At 46.1% G+C, this 23,115-nt stretch overlaps 1 protein-coding gene across 1 annotated transcript in view; it reads right to left on the bottom strand.

Moving 5' to 3' along the window:
• LACTBL1 (lactamase beta like 1) overlaps nucleotides 1-22,793 on the bottom strand; it is a 51,829-nt gene extending 29,036 nt beyond the window's left edge. Inside the window, 3 exon segments of the mRNA XM_009289143.2 lie at nucleotides 6,372-6,391; nucleotides 8,544-8,671; nucleotides 22,762-22,793. Of these exon segments, the coding sequence (XP_009287418.2) occupies nucleotides 6,372-6,391; nucleotides 8,544-8,671; nucleotides 22,762-22,793 (180 nt within the window).
• Between the last annotated feature and the right edge of the window lie 322 nt (nucleotides 22,794-23,115).

Here is a 23,115-nt window from a genome sequence, read left to right as displayed (position 1 = left end):
AGTAGCTCATGTGCTTGTCAACCTTTCTGCAAGGGCGTTCCACTCACAAACGTACTCTAGGAGAGCCCAGCACCGCTGAGGTGTCTGCTGAGCACCTCTGGAGGAGTGGAAGGTAAAGCAAGACCTCCCCCTTGTGCTGAGCTGTCACGTCACCGCATCTTTTAAAACTGCAGCCTCAGACAAATAGTGCAAATGTGAAGTCATTAAAGGAATAATCTTGCAAAATCCAGAGAAGAAAATTCCTTTTGCTTCAGGAGGTAGGACAAATTTACCCAGGTCCTGTAACAGCACGGCGGAGACACTGTGCCTCTTCTCCTGAGCTGTGACTGGGTTTTCCCTGTTTTTTTCATAGGATGAGAGGATGACAGAGTCCTTCAAGCTGGAAGGGCCCTTAGGAAGTGATTTAGTCCAACCTACTGCTAAATCCAGGGTCAGCTCTGAGGTCACACCAGGTTACTTATGGCTTTTTCCTGTAAGGTCTTGGAAACCCACAAAGTCTTCTGGTCTTCTGACAACTGGTTTTGTATCAATATGGCTCTTTTGAAGTCTCCTTAAGGAAGATTAATTGCTGAAATAGGTAGCCAATGACTACTGTTTCCCATTGGCTTGGGTTTTAGGGCTATGACTTAAAATCTTATTAGCTTGCCCGGGTGATAGCCTGAATGTGCTATTTAAACACTGTAAACAGTAGCACCTCCTGGCTCTCAGCCAGGGAAGAGAGTGAACACCATTGCTCCACGTCCAGCCTACTGAATGCTGGTGAAACTGAGGCACAGAGGAGAGGAGAGGACCCTGCTTCCACTGTGGCACGGATGCAGTTCAGCACCCCAGTGACACAGGACTGTTTTTCACCAGTGCAGGAGGCTTTCCTTCTCCCTGTTGCCATGGGATGGATGCAGGGCATGTGTTGGCTGTGTGCCCAGGAGTTCCTGTGATGCATGATACAGATGACACATGCACTTATTAAAAATGGGGAAAGCCTCTGTGCAGTAGCTCCACTCCAGGATGGTCAAGCAGCATGACTGAGACCCTGAGATATCTCCCACAGCTCCCACAAAAACTTGGGCAGGGAATTACTGCCACTTATAAGCCAGTCTTGGCTACATTTGAGCTAGCCCCTAGGCTTCAAAGTAACCTTCTCTATTAATGAGATTATCCTGATTTATGGCAAGTATGGTCCTTTCCATTTTGTTTACCATTTTCCTTGCCATTAGGCATTTGCTCTGCCCATGGCATATGGGAAGGAAACAAGCCATGAACTTAGGAAGGCTGGAGATGAGAGGGCTGTCAGTGAAGGAGAGCTTGGAATACCTTTAGAGTTTAAGTAGTAAAAAGCTGCCATTCCTGTCAGTGGGGCTAGACCTGTTTGCAATATGCCTATGGACTAGGTTCACAGCCACAAAGGTCCCTTCCTGATCTGTGCTCCTCTTCCACAGCCACGGGCTTTTGTTACTAGCACCAACCAGCTCCACACGATGCATTTTGCATGTTAACCTTGTGCTGCTGTTGTGGAACTCCTGCCTCACACCAGCATCTCATGCAGCTCTGACATATGCCCAGGACAGCAGTCTGGCTGTAGCTGTGGGCTTTGGCTTGGTGAATGTTTCTGCTCCATTGTGCATGCCATCCCGAAGGCTCAGGAGACAGGTGTTTGTTCCACCCCGCGAGCGGCCAATTCTGCCTTGAGGGAAGACCAGTCGCTGCAGACTCTGTTGCTCAGGTGACATGGGTGGCACTTTCTGCAAGAGCAAACACACCATGACAAGGCAATCTATCTGCACTCTTTATTTATTTGGTCTTCACTGCCCCATTCACTTCAGGTTCCTGAGGTCCCATTGCTACCCTACAGTCTGTCTTCAGATACCTACTTAGGAGATGAAAATACAGGGAAATGCTGGTCATGCCTCAGGAGAAGAGGTAGATGGCAGCAGTCTCTGATATGCTGTTGCAGGACCTAGGTTAGTTTGTCCCACATGTTGCATGTTGAAGCCAAAGAACATTTTCTTCTTTGGGTAATGCAAGAATATTTCTCTAATACTTAACACAGCTTCTGGCAGAGGCTTTACATTGGGCAGGTGGAAGTGTGAGACATTTAAAAAAATAAGTTTGTAAGGTCACAGTGCAGTGCTGTGCTCCTCTGCAGCCTGTCAGAAGGTCCCACTGACCAGGCTGGGCTGTCCTTGCACCTGCTACCTTAGCAGGATTGTCTCCCCTCTACGAAGACAGTCGTGGTGTTGATACCACATCCAAACCTACGGAAACAGCCTATGCAGTGTTAAGTTTAGCCTTAGTGAGACTCCTACTAATTTCTTGTGCTTCATCTGTCTAACAGGGAAAGTGTGTTAACTTAAAACTGACCACACTAAACTGTTTATCAGTTGCGTATGATAAAAATACTAATTGCCAATAAAACTGGCTACAGAGGAAATAGGAGCCCATCATGGGCTCAATGTGTATTGCAAAATGGCTTTAGCTCTTCTTCAGCAACAGTGGACAGGTTCTCACAGGTTTTCTGAGAGCTCTGTACAAAGCTTAGAGCTGGGACTTACTATAAGGTCTGGCCTGGGACTGTTGAATCATAGAATGGTTTGAGTTGGGAGGGACCTTTAAAGATCATCTAGTCCAACCCCACTGCTGTGGACAGGGACACCTTTCACTAGATCAGGTTGATCAAAGCCCCGTCCAACCTGACCTTGAACACTTCCAAGGTTTGGGCATCTAAACTTCTTTAGGCAACCTGCTCCAGTGTCTCATATGTCATTTCCAGACTCTGGTTTTACTCTCTTGGCAGGATCAATACAGTTAACAGATCTGTGTCCCAGATCAGAGAGATATTCAGTCATCAGGTTACAAAATGAAAGGATCAGAGAATAAACTCAGAAGGTGCCCAGAAGCTACCAGAGGAAAAAAGTCAAATAAAAGGTCTAAATGAAAGCTATGCAATTCTGAACAAAACCAGTACAGGGGAAGGTGAGGTGAAAGAATAGGACACTTTAAATTAATTTGAAAATAGCTGATACATTAGGAACCCTCTATCATCTAAAAATAACTTTACCTGGATCATATATATGCAGTGCAGTTGGATCTAGACTCCACTTCCACTACGTGCCTTCTAAGCACGTGTAGGGCATACATAGATATTCAGGGCCAGGACAAGAACAGCAAGGCTTGTGGTTCTTGATCTGGATGCTCATATGCATTTCAAAAGATGGGGCAGATTTAAAAATCATTTGGTCCAAGCCATGTGTGTGCCACCAGGAGAACCTGGCTGACACCTTCTCTTCACATTCTTGTCTACGTGAGCTGGTGAGCAGCGTCATGCATCTAGTGGCACAAGACTGTGGTTCATGCCGGGTGCTACCCAATGCAGACATAAGCATACATGTGCCCATTGAAGCACAAAGCCTCTGCCGAACCTGGGCTTTTACCATTCATTGTCCTAGTCCTGCTAAGATTTTGGGATGATTGGGATTTTTGGGTCCATGGAAATTTTTGAAAATTATTGTCCATTAACTTGTGGCAGAGGAATGCTATTGTGCTAAAGCCTTGAGACTTGAGCAATATATCTTCTAAACAGACATTGCCATATGCTGAAAGTACAGTTTGCCTGTGGAAATATTCCAATTCACAAATTCATAGGATAATTTGGGTGGGAAGGAGGAGAGACCTCAGGAGGTCTCTGCTCCAACCTCCTGCTCAAAGCAGGGTCAGCTATGAGGTCAGACGGGGCTTCTCAGTGCTTTTTCCAGTCAGGTCTGCATATGCTGAAAGTACAGTTTGCCTGTGGAAATTTTCCAATTCACAAATTCATAGGATAATTTGGGTGGGAAGGAGGAGAGACCCAGGGGGTCTGGAAAACCTCCAAGGACAGAGACTACACAACCTCTCTGGAAAACCTCTTTCAACACTTGATTGTACACATAAAACCAGATGTACATTATTCCTTTTTCTGTGGAGCTTTTAAATGCATGCCAACCTATTTAATAAAAAAATAGCCCTAAAAAATGTGCTTACTATTTTATAGGCAACTTATAAATACTGGTTTCTGCCCTTTGCTACTTCGAGTACCTTCTCCTATCCTAACAGACAAAAATCTACAGGTGAGCATCACAAGAGGTAAGGATAGGGTGGTGAAAGGAATCAGGAAGGTGTTCAGATGGTTGCGCAGTCTTCAAAGCTGGGTGTTGGTACTGACATACACTTTCCAAGCAGATGTGTCCTAGTGGAGTTATTGGTGTCCTCAGATGAGTAGCTTTACACATTTTGATACTTTGGTCTCCCAGAACAATTTGTACAAAGCTGTTTCAACAAATCAGAAGGAAGAAAAAAAAAAAATCACACACAAAAAAACCTCAAACCCACAATAAATCGCTATACTCCATTACAAGAAAGGGAGAGTTTTTAGTCCTATTGTTTGGATGTCACATGCAAGGACCACTGGTCTCAGGAGATAAGGATGAAGCCCATAGTGATGAACATTCATAAATGTTTCATTCTGAGAGAATATTTAAAAATCAGTGATCTGGAAAGAAAAGCAAAGAATAAACAACTATTAGCATTTCTTTATGTGGGTGTAAGGAATGATATTGACAAACAGAAGAGTTGAATCCTTAAATACAGAGAGTCTCAAATACAGGAGAAACATGCATGTGAGGGTACAAACACAGACACTTCTGAATGGGTCTTGGAGAAGCCAAAATATAGAACATTCCTGTTCACACAGTGCTAAAATTATTGGAGGAAGAAGAAGTTGCAATGACCAGCAAATTCAACTGTACGTATTAGTCCCCTGACTTGTTCCTCTGCCCTGTGTACCTGGCTTTCCCATGCTGTCAGTGGACAAAGTGAAGGATATGCTGTTAATTTTGGAGTGAGAAAAGGGCAGCAGAAATATAGCCCCAGCCTTTTCTGTGTAAATGCAGTCTATCAGCTCCTATCCTAGGGCTGTGGATCCTCACTGTAGTGTACTGCAACATTTATATTGTCGTTCACTTTTAACCTCCTTCCTAGTCATATACAGTCACTAAGGCACAGAGACATTGGGTAACTTGCCAAGAGACTGATGGTATGTGCTGATTTTCATATAAACTTACATAAATTTGCATACATCTCCCTCTCAGTTTGCATTCATTCCCTGTGATACCTTTAAGAACAAGTAAAATATTTTCTAGTCTAAATGAGTCAAACTAGTTCTACTTCTCTTACGTTTTCTCTTTTGCTGATACTCATTTTTCAGCTACTAGTTGATTTATTTTCTTCCTTTTCTACTGCATTTTCCACCTCCCTTCCACCCTTAGCTACCATAGTGATCTAGTCTTTTTTTACATTGTATGAACATTTTTATCAAAAATTATTCTATCAGTTGTTCACAAAGTAGGCAGTATCCCAAACTGTGACATTGACTATCCAATTTACACAGCACTGATTGTTCGCAGACTAATTTTAATATGCTGCTTCATTTTTCATTTCCTTTCCTGTATAAACAGGTCTTAAGTATGCATCTGAAATTTGCTTGGTGAAAAGCTTCAGGTAAGTAGAATTCCACACAAAAAAATATTGAATAAAAATGATCCTAATAGGTATTTGCTGTGCAGATGAGAGAGACGTATGCAAGAGCGTAGGCTAGGAATGTCTGTTCTGCATGGAGCAGTGTGGGTCTGGGGAAGAGCAGATGTTTTGGGAAATGTCTTAGAGGTCACTGTGGGACCTGACTGAGCAAGAGCTAATGCTATGTTGACATTCTTTCCTAATACCCTACCTGAACCTTTGTTGTCCCTGTGGCCCTTGTTTTATTGTTTGGTATCACTGAGAAGTGTTTGGTTTGGTTCTCGTTGTAACTGCCCTTCAAGTATTTGTGGGCTGTCATTACCAGGTCCTCAGCATCCTCTTTGACAACACAAAACAACTCCTTCTACCTGTCCTCAGGCCATGTGTCTGAGACCTCTGACATCTCAGTCACCCTCTGCCAGACCTCCTCTGTTCTTTTTTTCCTATCCTTGCTCAGGGTAGAGGGAGGGGGCTTGGGGGATGGACAAACACAGGGTATTCAGGATGCAACAACAGAAGCACTGAGTAGAGGGATATGATAACTCCTCCCTGCTGGTCACAGTTCTAACGTAGCCCAGTTTGTGTTTTCCCTTATTTGCCATGAGAGTGCACTGTTGACTCGTGTTCAATTTGTCCTCCTCCTGGTCCTTCTCAGCAGGGCTGATCAATTGCTTCCCAGCCTGCACTGAGCCCGGAGTTATCCTGCCCTGGGTACAGATCTTGGCCTTCCTAGCTGTTGAACTTTGTGAGGTTCCTGCTGGCAGAGGCCTGAAGTTTGTTGAGGTCCCTCTGGACTGAAGCTCTGCCATTCACCTGCCAGCTACTTCCTCATATTTACTGTTGTCTACGAATTTGGTGAGGGTGCATTTGAGTTATCATGCAGAAAGCATATGAAGATATTGAACTATATCAATCCGTTGCTTGACCCTGGGATACTTGGATTGTTACTCAAAGTCAATCATACTTCAGTCTGATTGTACCCACTGATTACTGCCCTTTGATATGGGTGGTCTATTACAGCACCCTTTAACTCAAGATTTATTCCATTGTATTATCTCAGTGGTGTCCAGTCTGTCCTGAAACTAGTCTTCTATTCTACCACCTTCATGCTACCTCCAGTGCCTCCCATCCCACTCCCTCCACTTACCACCTCAGCTAACTCCTCACCTGTGGGATGCACCTCTTGGCTTGAGTCTGACTCTTCCCATTTTGCGATCACTGCCACACTGTCTGCAGATCCAGGACCACTGCTTCTTCCCGTGATTCGCGATTGCTTGTCCTGGCAGGAGATGGGCTTGATAAGCATCCCCCGTAGCCTTCCCTCCTAGGAGCCCCCAGGTACAGCCAGGTTTGGTGAGATGTGTGTTGCCCAGCCATGTTCTGGGGTACATAGACGAGATTTGGGAAGCCTGAATGCATTCCCATGTGGGTCTGTTTTCTCTGGCCAGGCATTTGCCATCTCAGTGCAGGGTAGCATGTGTCTTACGCTGTGCCTGCACGCTGATTCACATGCTTCAGGGAAAAGGCAGGAGCCTTTACAAATGTATCTGTACATGGCCTATTTAGCTAATCATGATACGCAATAAGAGGGAAAATCTACTTCAGTAACCAGGAAGGGACTATTTATAGTCAGTGCGACAGAGGAAAAGAGATGGTGATATTCTCAGACTTTCCCCTTTATACAAGATTGTAGTCATGCTAAGAGACAGTCTTTCCCTGTTTTTAAGTCACAGGTGAAATACATGCTTATTTGTACATATACTCACTATTCACTATAAAGCATAAATCTAATCAAGTACCTAAATTGTATAATCGAACCCCTAAGAAAAACCTAAAGATAACTCCAAGATTGGCATATAAATAGATGCCAACAGAAACAGGTGAGGCCCTCTGAGACAGGACTTCCTTCTGATGCAGGGGACTTTGCACAGGGAGTTCTGCAAAAGGTGTCATTTGGGGAGCTCAGACTCTAGCAGAAGTCAAGTTATTCCATTGCCACAGAGGGAGGACGGATGGGGATGATCCTGAAGGATGTAAAGTTGGAAGAGGCCCTCTTTAGCCAACCTCCATGGAGGGGAGTGAGGAAGTGCATTTCATCTGTGATTAAAGAATGAGGAGGATATTCTTGAAGTTAAAAGTCATTACTCTTACCCTCTCTCTTATGGGGTAAGATCCAAACAAAGGGAACGGTGAGCTTTTACTGACAGTACTAGCAAAGCACATGTTACAGCCAGGACATGATGTTCAGGAAGCTCAGCATCAGCCACCTGTGTGATGATCTTTGACTTTAATTAAACCAATTGAATTGAGAAAGAAAAGCAGAGAAATTTCTATTAGCAGGTAAATACAGCTATACTTAACTGTGCAAGTTTTAGCTACAAACAATATTTAACAGATGTTTAGAGCTAGTTTTTCAAGCTATGTACCTTTTAATTACCAATTTGCTCAGCTAACTGTTTTTAAAACTCTAGGAGGGCAAACTGTAAATGTGATCTCTATCTAAGAAAAAAATATTATTTATAGCCCTACCCACCCCTCAAAATCCATTCCTCCTCCTTGTTTGGAATCAGACTTTTTTTTGGTTTAGGTCAGTTCACTGCCTTTTTACCTGTTTGGTCTGCAGAATTGCTCAGGTTATTAGCAATCTGGTGTCTTCCCTCATGCATCTCACAGCAGGCAGTGTACCAAGAAGGGTTAAACAAGCCTGCAAGTGTGCAGGGAACGTGCTCGACTTTCATTACCTGTTATGGCACGTAAGACAGAGAAACCAGCATGTCCTCTTTAAAGGAAAATTGTGTTCCTCTGCCTGCTTTAAGTGTGTCAGCAAACTGGTTGCGAAGGATGCAATTTACTTAGTCTTTCAAAAGCCTTTGTCAAAGTTCCTCACTAAAGCCACAGAGAACCGAAGGCACCTCATGAAACTCAGTCATACAACAAACTCCAGCCAGCCAGGGGCTATGATCAGGGACTCCCCTGACATAGTGTTGTGGACTCACATGTGAACCTAGAAAATGAGAGCCTGCTTTTCAAACTAAATGCTTTCTTCCAAATTCCACCATCCATGGTATCCATCCTGGCTTTGCTCACAGAAGAATTGTATGAGTTGTCTTCAGGTAAGCTCAGGCTGGTTAAAAGGACATGACTGACAACAGTAAAAGAGAAAAGCTTTGCTTGCACAAAGACCAACAGCTCAGGTGACTTGTCAGCAGAAAGCCTGTCCTCTGGCAGCTCTGGCAGCCATACACCACGATGTATGTGCCATTTCTCCTCCTGTTATCCCAACAAAGAGACCAGATCCACAAGAGGCCCAAAATGAGAAAACATGGGCAACAGAAAGCAATCTCGCTTAAGAGTTACAGAGGGTGAAGCAAGTGAAATTCTAAAGCAAAAGATCACATTGCAATAAATGTTGACTCCTGGGTCAAAACTATTGTCCAAAAAGCCCTTTTCCTCACCAATCGAGAGCATCCAGGGAGGCATTGTAAGGACACAGTATCTGACAACCTTTGTCCTCTATGCTGCACACAAGTGATCTTGAGACCACCTGGGCATACGTGTCTTGGTGTTTGTAAATGTGCATGTGAGAATGCAGGTGGGCAGAATCAACTTGCCTGGAAAGTTAAATTAAATCAAACCTTTTTCCACTTCCTTACGATCTCTCATTGAGTTTTGGTACCCTCACAACATACAGTCAACGCTGAGCTCCTTCCTGGCTCTGCATAAGCTTGCAGGACAGAGCCTTTCTTTTGCATTCCTGCAAAGGTATGACGCTCCTTGGGGCTAGTTTGCATGGATGAATTGAGATATTTTCTCCACAAAGGGCTCCGTCCCTCTTCCCTGAACCACAGGGTGCTTGTTCCAGCTTGCATGCAAATCTCAAGAAAGATGGATTTCTGCAGATGTTTTCTGTGAAAAGCCAAGAGGTGAGCAGGCCCAGTGCCTCCCAAGGGGTTAGGAAAAGGCCAGGCTGTCTAGTCTGAAGACACCTGACAGCACAGCGTGAAGTACTAGGTCTATAGGGAAAAAATAAAGCCTCCTGCTTCTGAACTCCTATTTGCCTTTCTCTGCCCGCAGACAGCAAGCATCTGATGGGAAAGATGAGAGGCAAGGACTTGGAGAGCAGGGAGAGAGACAGAGGGTTTGGGCAGGGTTGGAGACACTGCCAAAAATCTGTTTCTCCAGGCAGCAGGAAGGGAGCAGTTTAGGCCTGAGTAAGACACATATTTTTCTGTGATAAGGTGGCAGATTGTCAGGGGGCCAAACACCGTAAGTCACAGACCCAGTGGTATTTAATTGCATTTCCCAAAGTGCCTGCAGTGCTTACTTCCTCAGAGAGCTTGATCTGCTTACCCCAAGTCACTTAGCACTAGGGGTTTACATGTGCCCTTACCACAAGCTGCACACACAGCGTCCGTCACTGGAGAAGACCTGTTCTTGGGATGCCATGATGAATAACTGGGGCTGTGGGGATCCAAACAACCACTCCAACTGCACCCTTGAGCCCACGTCTCTGGATATCTGGACTCTCCTTCCTGGGAGATCCTGCATGTTCTGCCTTTGTTTTACCCATACAGAAAGGGCATGGAATCTGTTGCATGGTAGGAAAAGTCAGCAGCAGTGATATGGTTAAATTCCTGGACAGATCCAGGTTTGGCTCCTGCTCTCCTCTACCTTCCTTCAGACCATCACATGCTTCAAGGCCAGAGGGAACCAATGAGTCAATGTATTTCAGCTTTGTACTAGTACAGACTATTGCATTTCACCCAAATGTCATGACCAGAAGCTTCAGCTGTGCCTCATCTTCTCCAGAGAGCAAACTTCTGTGCACCACAGACGGTGAGGGGCAGAGACCAATGTGCAGCCAACAGTCAGGCCTCGTTACAGCAGAGCATAACTAAGAGAGACATTCCTGGTTGAACCCAGTGGCTGCATGGCAAGAGGTAGCCCATGAGGACCTGGCAGGGAAAATACCTTCCTCGGATCAGTGCTGATTACAAGGAAGTCCTTCCCTCCCTCACTACAGTAGCACTGGCGTATGGAATAAGTCCAGAAGCCAGAATAAGGTACACAGTGCTCTGTGAACGAGAAGGAAGCTGCTGTCCAAAGCCCCAAACACACCCCTCATAGGGGATGGTAGTAGTTAAAACAGCTGAGCCCCAGTTACCCCTTCAGACCTTCTGCCACTAAATCCTCCCACAGTTGTGCAAAGGATGCAGAGCACTGAGGAGGCTGGAGGAGATAATCAGAGACTGTCAGGCATTTTAGTACTGGCTGCACCCTTGTGCAGTGAATGTTGCCTTGAATGTCCCCCCTCATGCTTCAGCACAAAGATGTGCCTTTTCTCATTGCTGGGTAATGTTGCCTTTGGCATACAATGATGGTTGACCATAGTTGGCCACCAGCTGCTACCCCAGTTTACTGGAGAGCTAACACTGACATTTGTCTTCATTCTGAGCTTCACCACTGATACAGAAAAGCACCAGCTTTACCCTGTCATGTGGAGAACGGTGCTCTCATCTTGGCCTGAAGGAACTGGGAGCTGCATTTTCAGGACAGGTCAGAATACTCTGATAAAGGCCACCTCAGCCTTTCCCACCGACACAGATGCCCTTTAATGTGAAATACTTAACTCTTGCACAACACTGCAGACCCATCCAAGATGATCCTGCAAGAGCCACGGGAAGACAAAGAAAAAAATAATGGTGTAAATTAGTTTGTCTAAACAAGTTCCCATCACAAAATCCTGATCCTTCAATGCAGCACCAGTGAAAAAAAAAAGATACAATTCCCTCCAGAGTAAAAACTGATATGGTGAGCTGCTGCAGCAAGGAGAACAAATCCCTTTAGTGTGGAAGGAGAATGGTCAACAGATCAAAATTCAGCAGTTACCAAAGACGAGGAGACTCAGAACGATGACCTGCAATTCAGAACAGAGGCGTATCTTACCACCCTGCTATCACTACTGCCAGAGGGGGCTCAGAAGCAGAGAACAGAGGAGAAAAATCATTCCTACATACAGCTATAAAGAGCTCTGTGCTGAGAAAGGAACTGCACTCATCCACACCATGGGCTTACCTGAAGTGCTCCACTTGGACCAGCTGATTGCTCAGGTACAGGCTATTTGCTTCCTAGCCAGCCCAGGGAAGGTGCTTGGAAACATTTTGATGTGTTCTCAATTACTTTTCAAGTAAGTCATTGAATACCCTAGGTCAGCTCGAAACCTGTGTGAATTTTAACAGCACCACTGATGACATCAGTGGAGCTGCACTGATGTGCACCCACAGAGTCTCCACTGTTGCTAGTGCCTCTGCTCCTCCTGACCCCTTTCTGGTTCATTGTAAGGCTATATTGTCTTTCCACAGGAACAGCTTTAGTTCGAGATACCCTTCCTCCTGTATAGGCCCTTTTTAACCTTCATTTAATCCTAAATACTCTTCCAGGCCTGACTCTGATTCTTACATAGACTCCATCTCACCCCCGTTGTATACCTGTCCTGCGTGAACACTAGTTTCATCACAGAGCTTAGAAGTGCGTTATGGCTTAATAAAATCTGTCTCAGTCAAGGGAAAAGATTTAGACAGGAGTCAGCTCACACAGCAGAGGAAACTGTTCCTCCAAAGCACCTAACAAACTCATCAAGCCATTTCCCGTAAGAAACCAGTTCCAAATGCATGTTTGCAAGCAGTAGGCTGAGACAAAAGTAGATCAATTTGTTGGATAAATTGCACACTGCAGACAGTGGGATGACATAATTCTGGGTTTTCTTCTTGTGACAGGCAAATTTAAGACCTAGGTTACTTTAGATCATACAAAATCACTTGTTAAGGAAATAAAGTTTTATTCTAGCTTACTGAGACCTAAACAGCATGGAAAAAGGGAAGGATTCGGTGTCATGTCTCAGAGCTGTAAGGAGTTAATACATTTATAAGCACACTCTCTAAAAGGTACTCAGTAAGGATGTGTAAGGTACCTCACAAATAATTCAACATATATACAGAGCCTGAAGCTGCCCAACACATCCATTTCCCCTGAGAAGCACTGAAGACAGTGAGGATGGAGGGGGTGGGTGAAGCGATGGTCTCACAGGGAACATGACGGAGCTATGATAGCTGAGAAGCAGAGATTTTGCCAGCACTGGACTTCAGCCCATGTCCTTTGGTAGTCTGTAAAATGGTAATCAAAATTAGTGCTTACAGAAGCACCACTGCTTTCTGTGAGTGGAGAGACTGCTGAACTATCAGACCACCCTGTGGTCCTTCTCATGGCACAGTATAAAGGTTCTGGCTCTGCTTGGTTGGTGCAGAGACCAGTACTTCTCATAAATGATTTACTGTTCATTGGTGAAGCTCAGGACAACACTGTATTTGGCACAGATTATTTCTTTGGTTTTACTTTTACAAGAAGTAAAAGGAATAGCTTCACCTTGTTCGCTCACAAAGGAGCACTGATGAGTGGGGCTGGCACCTGAAATAAATAGCTAACAGCACAATAACATGAACAAAAATGCAGTAAATCCATGGAAGGTGAGTTTCATAAAAAGGATTCCTTTTAATTGGTTCATGCAACTAATGCTCAATTTGATGAACCTGCCTTTAACTCCACAGTGTAACTCTGTGGCCAGTTGCGTTAACTCCTTGACTGGGATACACAATTCACCATGTCAGTGTAATAGGTCTCAGCTCTGGCTCCCAGGTCATGTGCAAGAAATAAAGTCAAACTTCACAATACCTTGTTTCCAGCCTTGCTGGCCCTCACATAATCAAACTGTAAGTTAAAGTCTCTGCTAGAGGCATCATGGAAGGTCTGCATAAGTACCTGCAAATCAGGCACTTATCTCAACAAATTTCCCTTGTGGATTCCTGCTCCTGCTCTACCAGTGAAATCTTCTATGTCTGCATTTCTCTGAGATACTTGCATGCACAGCCCCTGCTACACGCTCTTCCTCTAGAGATATACCTGCAGGCCCGGGGGACTTTCAGCCCAAAATGACTGAATAAGGGCTTTTTACTGGAGAGATGTACCTTACAGACTTGGCTGTCAGTGCTCCCTCTGGCTGCCTTTCTGCCAAGCCTGCTCGCACAGTCACCAGCGCCAGCCTCTGGTCAATGTGGCATTTTAGCAACTGAGTCACTAACAATGGCAGGGTCAGAAATGGTCACTGTAATTAAGGTATTTATTTTCCAACACGTTTCACTGTCAGGCATGCCCCTGAACTTTTGAACTTCCCTGTCATTGGGCTGGGACTACTGGGGACGCCTTTCAGCTGCATTTTTATCCTGCTGTTATTTCCACTTAGCCCCATCACCCTGGTGCTAATGGATACCCAAAACCCACAACTCGCAGCTTTGGGCGGTGAGATGGAAGCTCTGACCCTGATGTCACACACAGATTCCTGGAGCTGACTGTGATTGAATCACTGTGCCTATGACTTCATATTACTGGGGCTACCCTCAGCTGTAAGTACCTACATGGTACATGTTCAATCTTAATGCACTGTAATTCATCTATCAGTTTAAATGCCCCCATCACACAGATGGTAGAGCTATCCCTGTGTACACCTGATATTTCTAAACATGATTTTTCACTGCCAACAACAAGGACTGCACTTTTGACTGAACACTGGCATAGGTGGCCCAGAAAGGTTGTGGAGTCTCCATCCTTGGCGATACCCAAAAGTCATCTGGACATGGCAACCAGTTCTAGGTGGCCCTGCTTTGGCAGGGGGGGTTGGACCAAATGACCTCCAGACATCCCTTCCAGCCTCAACCAGTCTGTGATTCTGTGATTTTCTGATGGGTTCACTGAAGATTTGTCAGCCCAGCCCAGTGTACAGATGTGCTAGTTGAGACTCACATCAGTAAGCCTGAATGGCCCAGTGCAACATGTAATTAGCTGCAGAACTCATCACCACAGGGTACCTTTGTTGCTGAAAGTTGTTGAAGGGTCAAAAAGCAATTAGATGGATTAATAAATTAAAAAATACCACCTCTGTTTTTAAAAAATCCATAAGCTACAAACACTGAGAGAATACACTCAGGAAGTTTGAAGAATAGTTTTGTTCTGTTCTTTCATCCACCCTGAGGTATCCACTACCAGTCTTGGTGGGAGTCGTGTGGCCAGCTGGAGTGCTCCTGCAGGACAGCATAGTTGGAAGTCAAACTGAAGGGTATCCGCATATATCATTCATCTTAAAATTAAACTCCTCAGGAAAGGCTAGAAAGAAGAGATTACCTTCCAAGTCAAGACTTCAGCTCCAGCAGAGCAAACTGAAACCTGCAGGTTCTGTTGAGATTACCCAGCATTCCACTTCTTGCCTAGGGGTCTTTTTGGACACTTCTGTTCTTTGACCTGGTCTCATGCTCGGAGCACTGCTCAAGCAGGATGCTCTCAGTTCATCTCATCTGTGTTCTGGATCTTCTTCCACCCACCTCCGCTTTTTAAGGTCAGTTGCAGAGTTGCATGCAAAAAAACCCAGAAATTGAAGCCCTTACTGGAAAATTATCTCTGCTGATTCAAGGTTTAAAGCAAGCATCAAGCAGTGCTTTCCCTTCATCCCAGATCCAAAACAAGATAGAAAACACCAGAATTTGCATGATGGTTTAGAACAGTAAGAAATACATCCAGACAGTGGTCCAGAGGACATGTCACCTGAGTGGACAGTCAGACCGAGGTCCCATCCAGGTCTGCACGGCATCTTGGGATTCACCTATTTTGTTTCAGGTGGAGTAACCTGCAGGTGACTTTCAACCTAGCACTGAACTGGAATCCAAGAGTCCGTGTCCCAGAAATGGCTTCAGCTGTCCCTGATCCATGCCAGGAGAGGTGGTGACCTTCCCCCATGTGGGAGCAGGTGGTCACGGGGGGTGTCACAGGTCATTGATTCCTGCAGTTTTCCCTATTCCTGGGATCACTCCCTTGCTACATAGCAGTGCAAGCCTCTGTGCTCACCTCCCTGTTCTTAGTCTACTGCATACTCTTCTGTTGCCCTCCGTCCCTGCTTATTTCACAGCCATGGCTGTGCCTGGAGACAGACCAGGCTCAGGAGCTGTCCATGGGATCACCTGAGTTAAAAGCAGTGCCCTGCTGTGATGGTGGAGATTGGGGGGTGCCACTGGATTTCCTGTTTGGCAGGGGCCATCAGTATGATTCACAGAGTGAGGATGTACTTGTGGGGTCTGGAGGTCTGAGTCAGCAGTGGGAGGAAGGGGAGCAATGATGGGAGGTCATGAGGGTGGTGTGCTGCAAGGGACTGGGGTGTGCTGTATGGGGGTCAAGATCTGTCACTGTCCTCCAACCACTCCTGCCCTAGGGAGACTTCCCCTACGTCCACTCCTGTAAAGCACACACTGCCACCCAAACTAATCCTCATAAGGCTCACAGATCCCTCATCTGCTGGAATAAGCTGCCTGTAAGATTGCAATGAGATTAATCTGTGGCTGTCACACGGCTCTCGGCTAATTTTGTATTGGGCTTGTGGAGACTGTCTTATCTGTCTAACTGGTACCTTCTCTCTGAGTGCTGGTTTCCTGCACCATTACCCACTAGCAGAGTACATGGTTAGTTTAGTCTTCAAAGATTCATGCGTGAGGACTCAAGCCAAGAAAAATGCTTTCCCAAATGGTCTTTGGGACATTTTGTCATGAGCCTCTTGCTGGAAGGATTACATTTACTTTCTGGAAATGTTCCCACCTCTCATGTAGGTGAAACTGTCACAAATTCCTGCTGTGATGTGTCAGAGCAAAGACTTCAGAGACTATACATCTTCCCCAACTCTGTTCCCAGAGCTTATTAGAATAGTATAACCTAAAGCTGATGTATCATAATCAGAGAATCACAGACCGGTTGAGGTTGGCAGGGACATCTGGAGGCCATCTTGTCCAACCTCTCTGCTCAAGCAGGGCCACCTAAGGCTGGTTGCCCAGGACCATGTCCAGATGACTTTTGGATATCTCCAAGTATGGAGACTCCACAACCTCTGTGGGCAACCTATTCCACTGCTCGGTAACCCTCACAGTGAAAAAGTGTTTCCTTACGTTCAGACGGAGCCTCCTTGTTTCAGTTTTTGCCCATTGCCTTTTGTTCTGTCGCTGGACGCCACTGAGAAGAACCTGGCTATGTCCTCTTTGCACCTTCCCTTCAGGTATTTACATACACTGATAAGATCCTTCCCTGAGCCTTCTCTTCTCCAGGCTGAACAGTCCCAGCTCTCTCAGCCTTTCTTCACATGAGAGATGCTCCAAGTCCCTTCGTCATCTTCATGGCCCTTTATTGGACTCTCTCCAGTATGTCCCTGTCTCTTTTGGATTTGCCAGTGAGTAGAGGGGCTGAGCTGATGTGAAGAAGGGACAGTGCTCACCATGGGATACGATAGTGACCTCTGCCATTCCTCCCTCCCGCCATAGATCCCAGCCATGGGTTTCGTACCACAGCCAGCGCTGGTTTCAAGGGACCTGGCCACCACCTTTCAGGGCCCCAGTGTTCACCCACAGTGGGTTTCTGCCCTCTTGCTGCATGCAATGCATCCTGCGAGCAATGCATCTCGCTGTGTGCAATGCATCCTGCAAGCCTGCAGGGCTCTTCAGATGAAACAGGAGCATTCTCAGCTGCTCCATGGTTCGTGGAGGCTGACTGCAGCCTTGCGAAGTCAAGCAGCTCTTCTCTGCTTCTCATGCACACCAGTAATCCCATCCTGCTTCCTGGCCAGAAACATATGGTATGAAGAGGGGATGTTACTCCTGCTGGTCTCTGCTCCTCCTAGACCTCGGTGTGCAGAGCAGCGGCTGCTGTGCAGCAGCCTCTCCTCCAGCATATCATCCCCACTTGCTCCAGGCCTCTGGCTGGATTGAAACAGCTGGATTGCATGCAGCCAGTCTGACATTGAGTGTCAGCAAAACCATGTTTGGACCTGGCACCTTCATGTGATTTCAACAGAGAGAGACCTGGCTTCGGTGTGACAAGTCCTGCTCTTCCCTTTCATCAGGACGTGCATGGGTCAGGGTTGTTTCTCACTGCACAGGTTTTTCAAAGGCTCTACATCAAAGCCAGCCCTTGGTTTCCTCTGCTTCTTTAATACATCCCACAATGGCCTTGTTAAATCACAGAAACCTTTTTTACTTTCTTTTCTTTCTTTCTTTTTTTTTTTTCAAATAGTATTTTCATTTGGGGGGAAATAGATAAGGGAAAGTGGTTGCTGGGGGAAGGAAATTTCTTCCATAACATTTCTTTACTGTCTTGCTTATCAAAGCAATGAAAAAGAAGCACCAAGGAAAATGCAAGCAGATGGATGAAATGCTTTCCTTTTCTTTTTTTTTCTTTTTTTTTCTTTTTTAATGTAGCTTTGGAGATATTCCTTTGATTTTCTCACTCTCCTGCTATTTGTCCCCACCTTCAGTCTTCAGATCTGCAGCTGGGGAACTGGCCAGAATTGCCCCAGTCACCCATGGAATATCCCTTTCATTTTTCTTGACTCAAACTCCCAGCTTACAGGCTCAGAGAAAACTGCTAAAACCAAAAATTTCCCATATTTGTGCTAGGTTCCTGTTGACGCCACAGGAACCTGATGATTTCCCATATTTGTGCTAGGTTCCTGTTGGTTGACGCCACAGGAACCTGATACAGCTCTAAGAAGGCCAAACTATCCTAGGGCTCACACTTCTGGTGCAAAAGGTATGAGTAATTTGGCCCAAACTGGGCATGTTGTGTTGTGTCAAGTCATCTGGCTGCCTGTCAATAAATCCTGTCAGCTCCCACCCACCCAGGACATCTTTTCCAGGGTACCACCCACTTCCAGGCATCTCTATTCCGAATTTGCCATCCTTTTTCATTTGGCTTACCTCCTCTGAAGTGTCCTTCCTCCTGACATGAAACTGGAAGTTTTCTCCAGACTGCTACTACCACTGCACCTTATACCACCTTAAGTTTCCAGCCTTAGATGGCCTGTGAATTTAACCCTATCTTTCCTTGAGCCACCTCTATCCAATTGCTAAAACATCTCCTTCCCAGGTAGTCTGAGTCCCCCAGAATATTTACAGATAGTGGTCCTATCTCCTCCAGACCATCATTTTGGTTCTGGGTGAAGCATGTCTTCTAGTCTGCTCTCCTGACAGTCAGTCCTTCTCCTGTGATAGCTCTCCTAAGGGATGTATCTTGGGTGGGACATGCAGTAGGTGTGCTGATGCACTGGGCAGGTGTCCTCACCACACACCAATGTAGACCAAAAAACCAGATGGATGTGCACCAAAGCTAACTCTTCCCCCTGTTCCCCAAATGGCAGCACACGCCCAGCCCAGACAGGGCTGTATTAGCAGGAGCACAGCTGGGGGGATGGCAGACGTGGGTTATCCCCGCCTGCTCAGCACTCCTGGGGCTGCATCTGGAGAACTGTGGACAGTCTGGGGGCACTCTGGTACAAGGGGGATGCCAAGAAAGGCTGCAGAGTCCAGTGGAAGATCACTAAAATACCAAAGGATATTGAGTGCATGGTGTATGAGGGAACTGGTCTGTTTGGCCTGGCTGGAGAAGGATCTGTAGCAAAGGTGTGGTGAAAAATCTCTGGCCCTGGAGATTTTCAAAACTTGACTGGACAAGGCCATCAGCAATCTGATTTGACTTCGACGTTAACCCTGGGGAGGGGCTTTTCCACCTTTCTGTGACTCCATGAAAATAAAAGACAAGGTGTAGGGCAGACTGCACTCATTAGCCCATTCAGATGCCATCTTCACAGCTCTTCTTCATAGCTGTTTCAGCTACATTCATCACCCAGAGCATGCCTGACTGGAGGTGTAACGCAATACTGCTTGAGAGGTTTCTAGTTCATTACATGTATACTTCCCTGGGTTGGTAGGAAATGCTTCCTATTACACATTGTAAGGATTACACCAGTCTTTCGTGGTCATTTCTCATATAAGTTCAGCCAAATGAAAGCACCAGGTGATCGCCGTCTAGGAGCATGATTCCCATATTTCCTACAAGATGTGCAGTTTGTATTCTTCTCCTGAATGGCACCTAGCTGTTCCTGCCAAGGATGCCAATGCTGTGCCAGCAGGAACTGCCATATCATGCAGGGACCATCCCTAGTTCTGCCTACACACCTTATCTCTGCCAGGGGCTCTGCCTGACCCTGTTTTTCTACCTGATAGAGGAGGCCATGCTGGGAAGGGCACCCATTTCTTCCTCTGGTTCCTATAGGCAAGCCTTTATAGAAATGTAGTCCTAGAGAAGGAGCAGATGGAGTGAAGAGCAAAAGTTGGAAGGTGAGATGAAAATTTATGGCCTTTCTATGCCACCTTATCATTAGAGAACTATCTGTCAGATCAGTTTTTGGGTCTGCATGCATGAAGACAGCTGCTGGGAGTTTAGGGCTGTGGAGTTATCAGGGTGGGTGGGGTGAAGGGGATTCTCAGCAGAGTGTGTGTGAAGGGTCTGGGTTTAAAATCAGGAGTATCTCCAAAGCAGTGAGACATTGCTGGATGTAGAGTGACAAGAGCAGAACAGTGTCCAGAAGCTTGCAGAGGGTGGGGAGGGTGTTATTGACTTTTCTGATCATCCTACCATCACAAACTGCCTCCAGCATACTGGTGTTCTCATCTCCAGGTACACAGCCTCTGGCTTTCCAAGTCCAGCCCCAGAGACTGGCCTGTATCCAGAATGGCTCTGTTTGCTCAAACATGCCCTTGAGCAACTGCTCAAAACTTGTCTTGGACTGGGATCAAGCACTGTGACAGTACATCCCAACCTTACATCTTATCACAGGTTAAACCGGTCCAGGCAGGAAAGATATCTTAGCATTAACAATCTGCTTCCCTTCCCCATTCAAGCCCTACCATAAAAGCTGACAACTTCTCTTGATAATCTTTTGGTATCAGAGAAGATCAAATGTTCTCAGATGTACACAAAGTATTTCAAAAGTGATACGCCACTAGAGAAGGGTTCAGCAGGAATTCCCCAGCCCACCCAGACCTTCCCTTCTCCAGGTGGGAAGCAAAGCACTGCTTCCCCAGTCCTGCCTTTGGCTGTTGTGGTCCCACGTTTGTTGCCATTTCAAGGTACTCTTACCCTACGGGTGCAGCTTACAGTTTCCATGGAATTGTCAGCAAAGTGTTTCCTTAGGCTTAGGCTGAGCCCTACAAGTGCTGAGTGCTGAGGTCCAGCTCCAGGCTGCCACGTACAGCATGGAGCAAGGACAGGCACTTCCCCATCCAGCACCTCAGAGAAAGTGAGTCATGTGGGATGGATGCACAGTAGCCACATGATGAGTGTAGGGGTGGCACAGCCAACCAGTAGTAAGCACAAACGTGTCTGAAATTCTTGTTTGCCTGGATTTATGACATCTCTCTGAAGCTAGAGCTCACAGATGCCAGGCTCTTCTGGGGTTGGCTCTCTGAAGCTAGAGCTCACAGATGCCAGGCTTTTCTGGGGTTGGCTCTGTGGCTCATTAAAGTTTAGCTGGAGATAGGGACAGCATCAGCGTCTTGTAGAAAAGCCTAATGGGCGGAACACGCTCCTGTGAAAAGCCACCAAAAAGGCTGCTTGTGATCCCCAAATCCAGAGCTACCCTTCCTCAGCACAGTGCCCCAGCTACTAGGAGGGTGCTCTGATGGGGAGGGGGGAGATGTAGCCAACCACTCTGCTGTACAGAGTGTGGCCAACACTCTGCTGTGTGGCCACAGCGTTCCCAGGAATGTAAATGACGTAAATATAAAAGGAGAAGAGGCAAGATGTGGCCAGACTGTGTAACCTTGACTTTGGGGATTTCAGCTAGGAACTGGGGGAAACTGAGGTTTCTTTGCTGCCTACTGGTAGTCAGGTGTCAAGTAAATACTGAGCAGAGTTAGAGACACAGGGACCAAAAGTCAGAACTAATCACGGGTCTGGCCAGCAGAGCTCCCTTGTAACTGCTTTGCTGGCAGGCTGGGGAATTTGCAGTCCCACTATGCAGGATGAGCCTTCACTGATACAGGAACACACTCCTGGGATGGGTGAAATATGGGTAAAAGCCAGCATGGCTTGAAACCTTTCAGAAGCAGAGAGAAGAGGAAATAGCAGTGGGCTGGCAGCAGGATGGGAGGGTGGAGGGGGCTGCCTGCGAGTGAAGCTCATGTATAATTCTCTTCTCCAAAGCTGGAAAATAGGCTTCAGCCTGGTCTCTCCCCTGCTGGTTAAGCAGACACAACCACAGAGCAGAGGAGGCTCTCCTGCCCTGAGACATCTTCCTGGTGAGAGCGCTATCAAAAGCATGAGATTTTTGTAGGGCTCAAATAGCATTTCCTGTCAAAAAGGTTTCCTTGATTATTTCCCAGCTAACTGAAAACCTTTGCAGTAGCCCAAACATCACAGGAGGAGACAGAGGGAATGGCTGTGAGGACAGCACAGGGCAGCCCTGTCTCCTAGATGCTTAGCTTAAATTGTTCCTCTCCCAGCACCAGTCCTCTTGCTAGCCGAAGCTACTGCCAGAGCATGTGTGCTTTGTGGCAGCTGTATCAAGCACTTGCAAATTACCAAACATCCTCTGGTCTGCACCCATGGTCCCCCATCTGATCCAGTTCCTCCTGCTGCCGCAGGCAGTGTGGGCAACACAGCAGTATTTTATGCTATTGTTATGGTCACAGTGCCTCAGTTTCCCAATTTCTTGCATGCTGAGAAACAAATGGGATAACAACATTCTGCTCCAGAGGATAAAAAGAAGTGGTTGCTTGGCACACAGGACTCAAAGTCTCCAAACAAGGCATAATCAAAAATGACGTTTGGCATTGGTACTGTGCTCCAAACCAGGGAACATAAATTCTCCCCTGCCTTTTTGTCACCTGCTATAGATTCTGTGCAGTTTACCTCCTTTCTATGGAGGCCTCCCATCTAACCAAGTATCAAATGAAGAGCAAACAGGGAATCAGATAAGATCTTTCCAGGCATGTTGGAGAAAAGAAGACATTTCTAACAGCACAAACTCTTCCTCCTTCCAGAATATCACTGCCTTCCAGTGTGACTGTGTAAATCTCTGCAACTCACTCTCTCTGTGACTGGCTTTTGAAACAGACCTCTGGAAATCTCCAGTGGGGACACATCATTAGGCAAACCAAAATTACCCATAGGTAGGAGTGCTGGAGAGACATCTGACATGCCGTGATAGAGCAGAAGAACCCATGGTGCCATCATTAATAGCTATTGTAAAAGGATGGGGAATGGCTGGAAACAAATTTATTCACCTTTATCACTTACCATATCTCCTGAAAATTTGCCTGACTAGGCATCTTGCCTGCTATTAAACCTCATTCTTTACCCTTATGATGCCCTGCAGTGCTTCTCTCTGATGGGTGTATGGAGCCAGGGACAGAACCGGTAGCTGTGTGCAAAAATGCCAGTCCCATAACCTGGCAGGAATTAGGTAACTGGGACAGTGTGGGCAATGGATCAACCAGTGGTGAAACAGACACACAGGAGCAGAGTGAAAGAACGCATAAGGCAAAGTCCCTAGGAAGAAATCCCTGGAAAGGAAAGCAAATCAGGAGACTGAGCTAGAACACTTACTGCCTGGCCCAGAAAATGAGGGAAAAAAAGGAATAATTGGACATG

Source organism: Aptenodytes forsteri, unplaced genomic scaffold, assembly GCF_000699145.1.
Source record: "Aptenodytes forsteri isolate BGI_AS27 unplaced genomic scaffold, ASM69914v1 Scaffold253, whole genome shotgun sequence".
Classification (NCBI taxonomy): Eukaryota; Metazoa; Chordata; class Aves; order Sphenisciformes; family Spheniscidae; genus Aptenodytes; species Aptenodytes forsteri.
The sequence above is the reverse complement of the archived record's forward strand: the minus strand, read 5'-3'. Positions and strand labels throughout refer to the sequence as shown.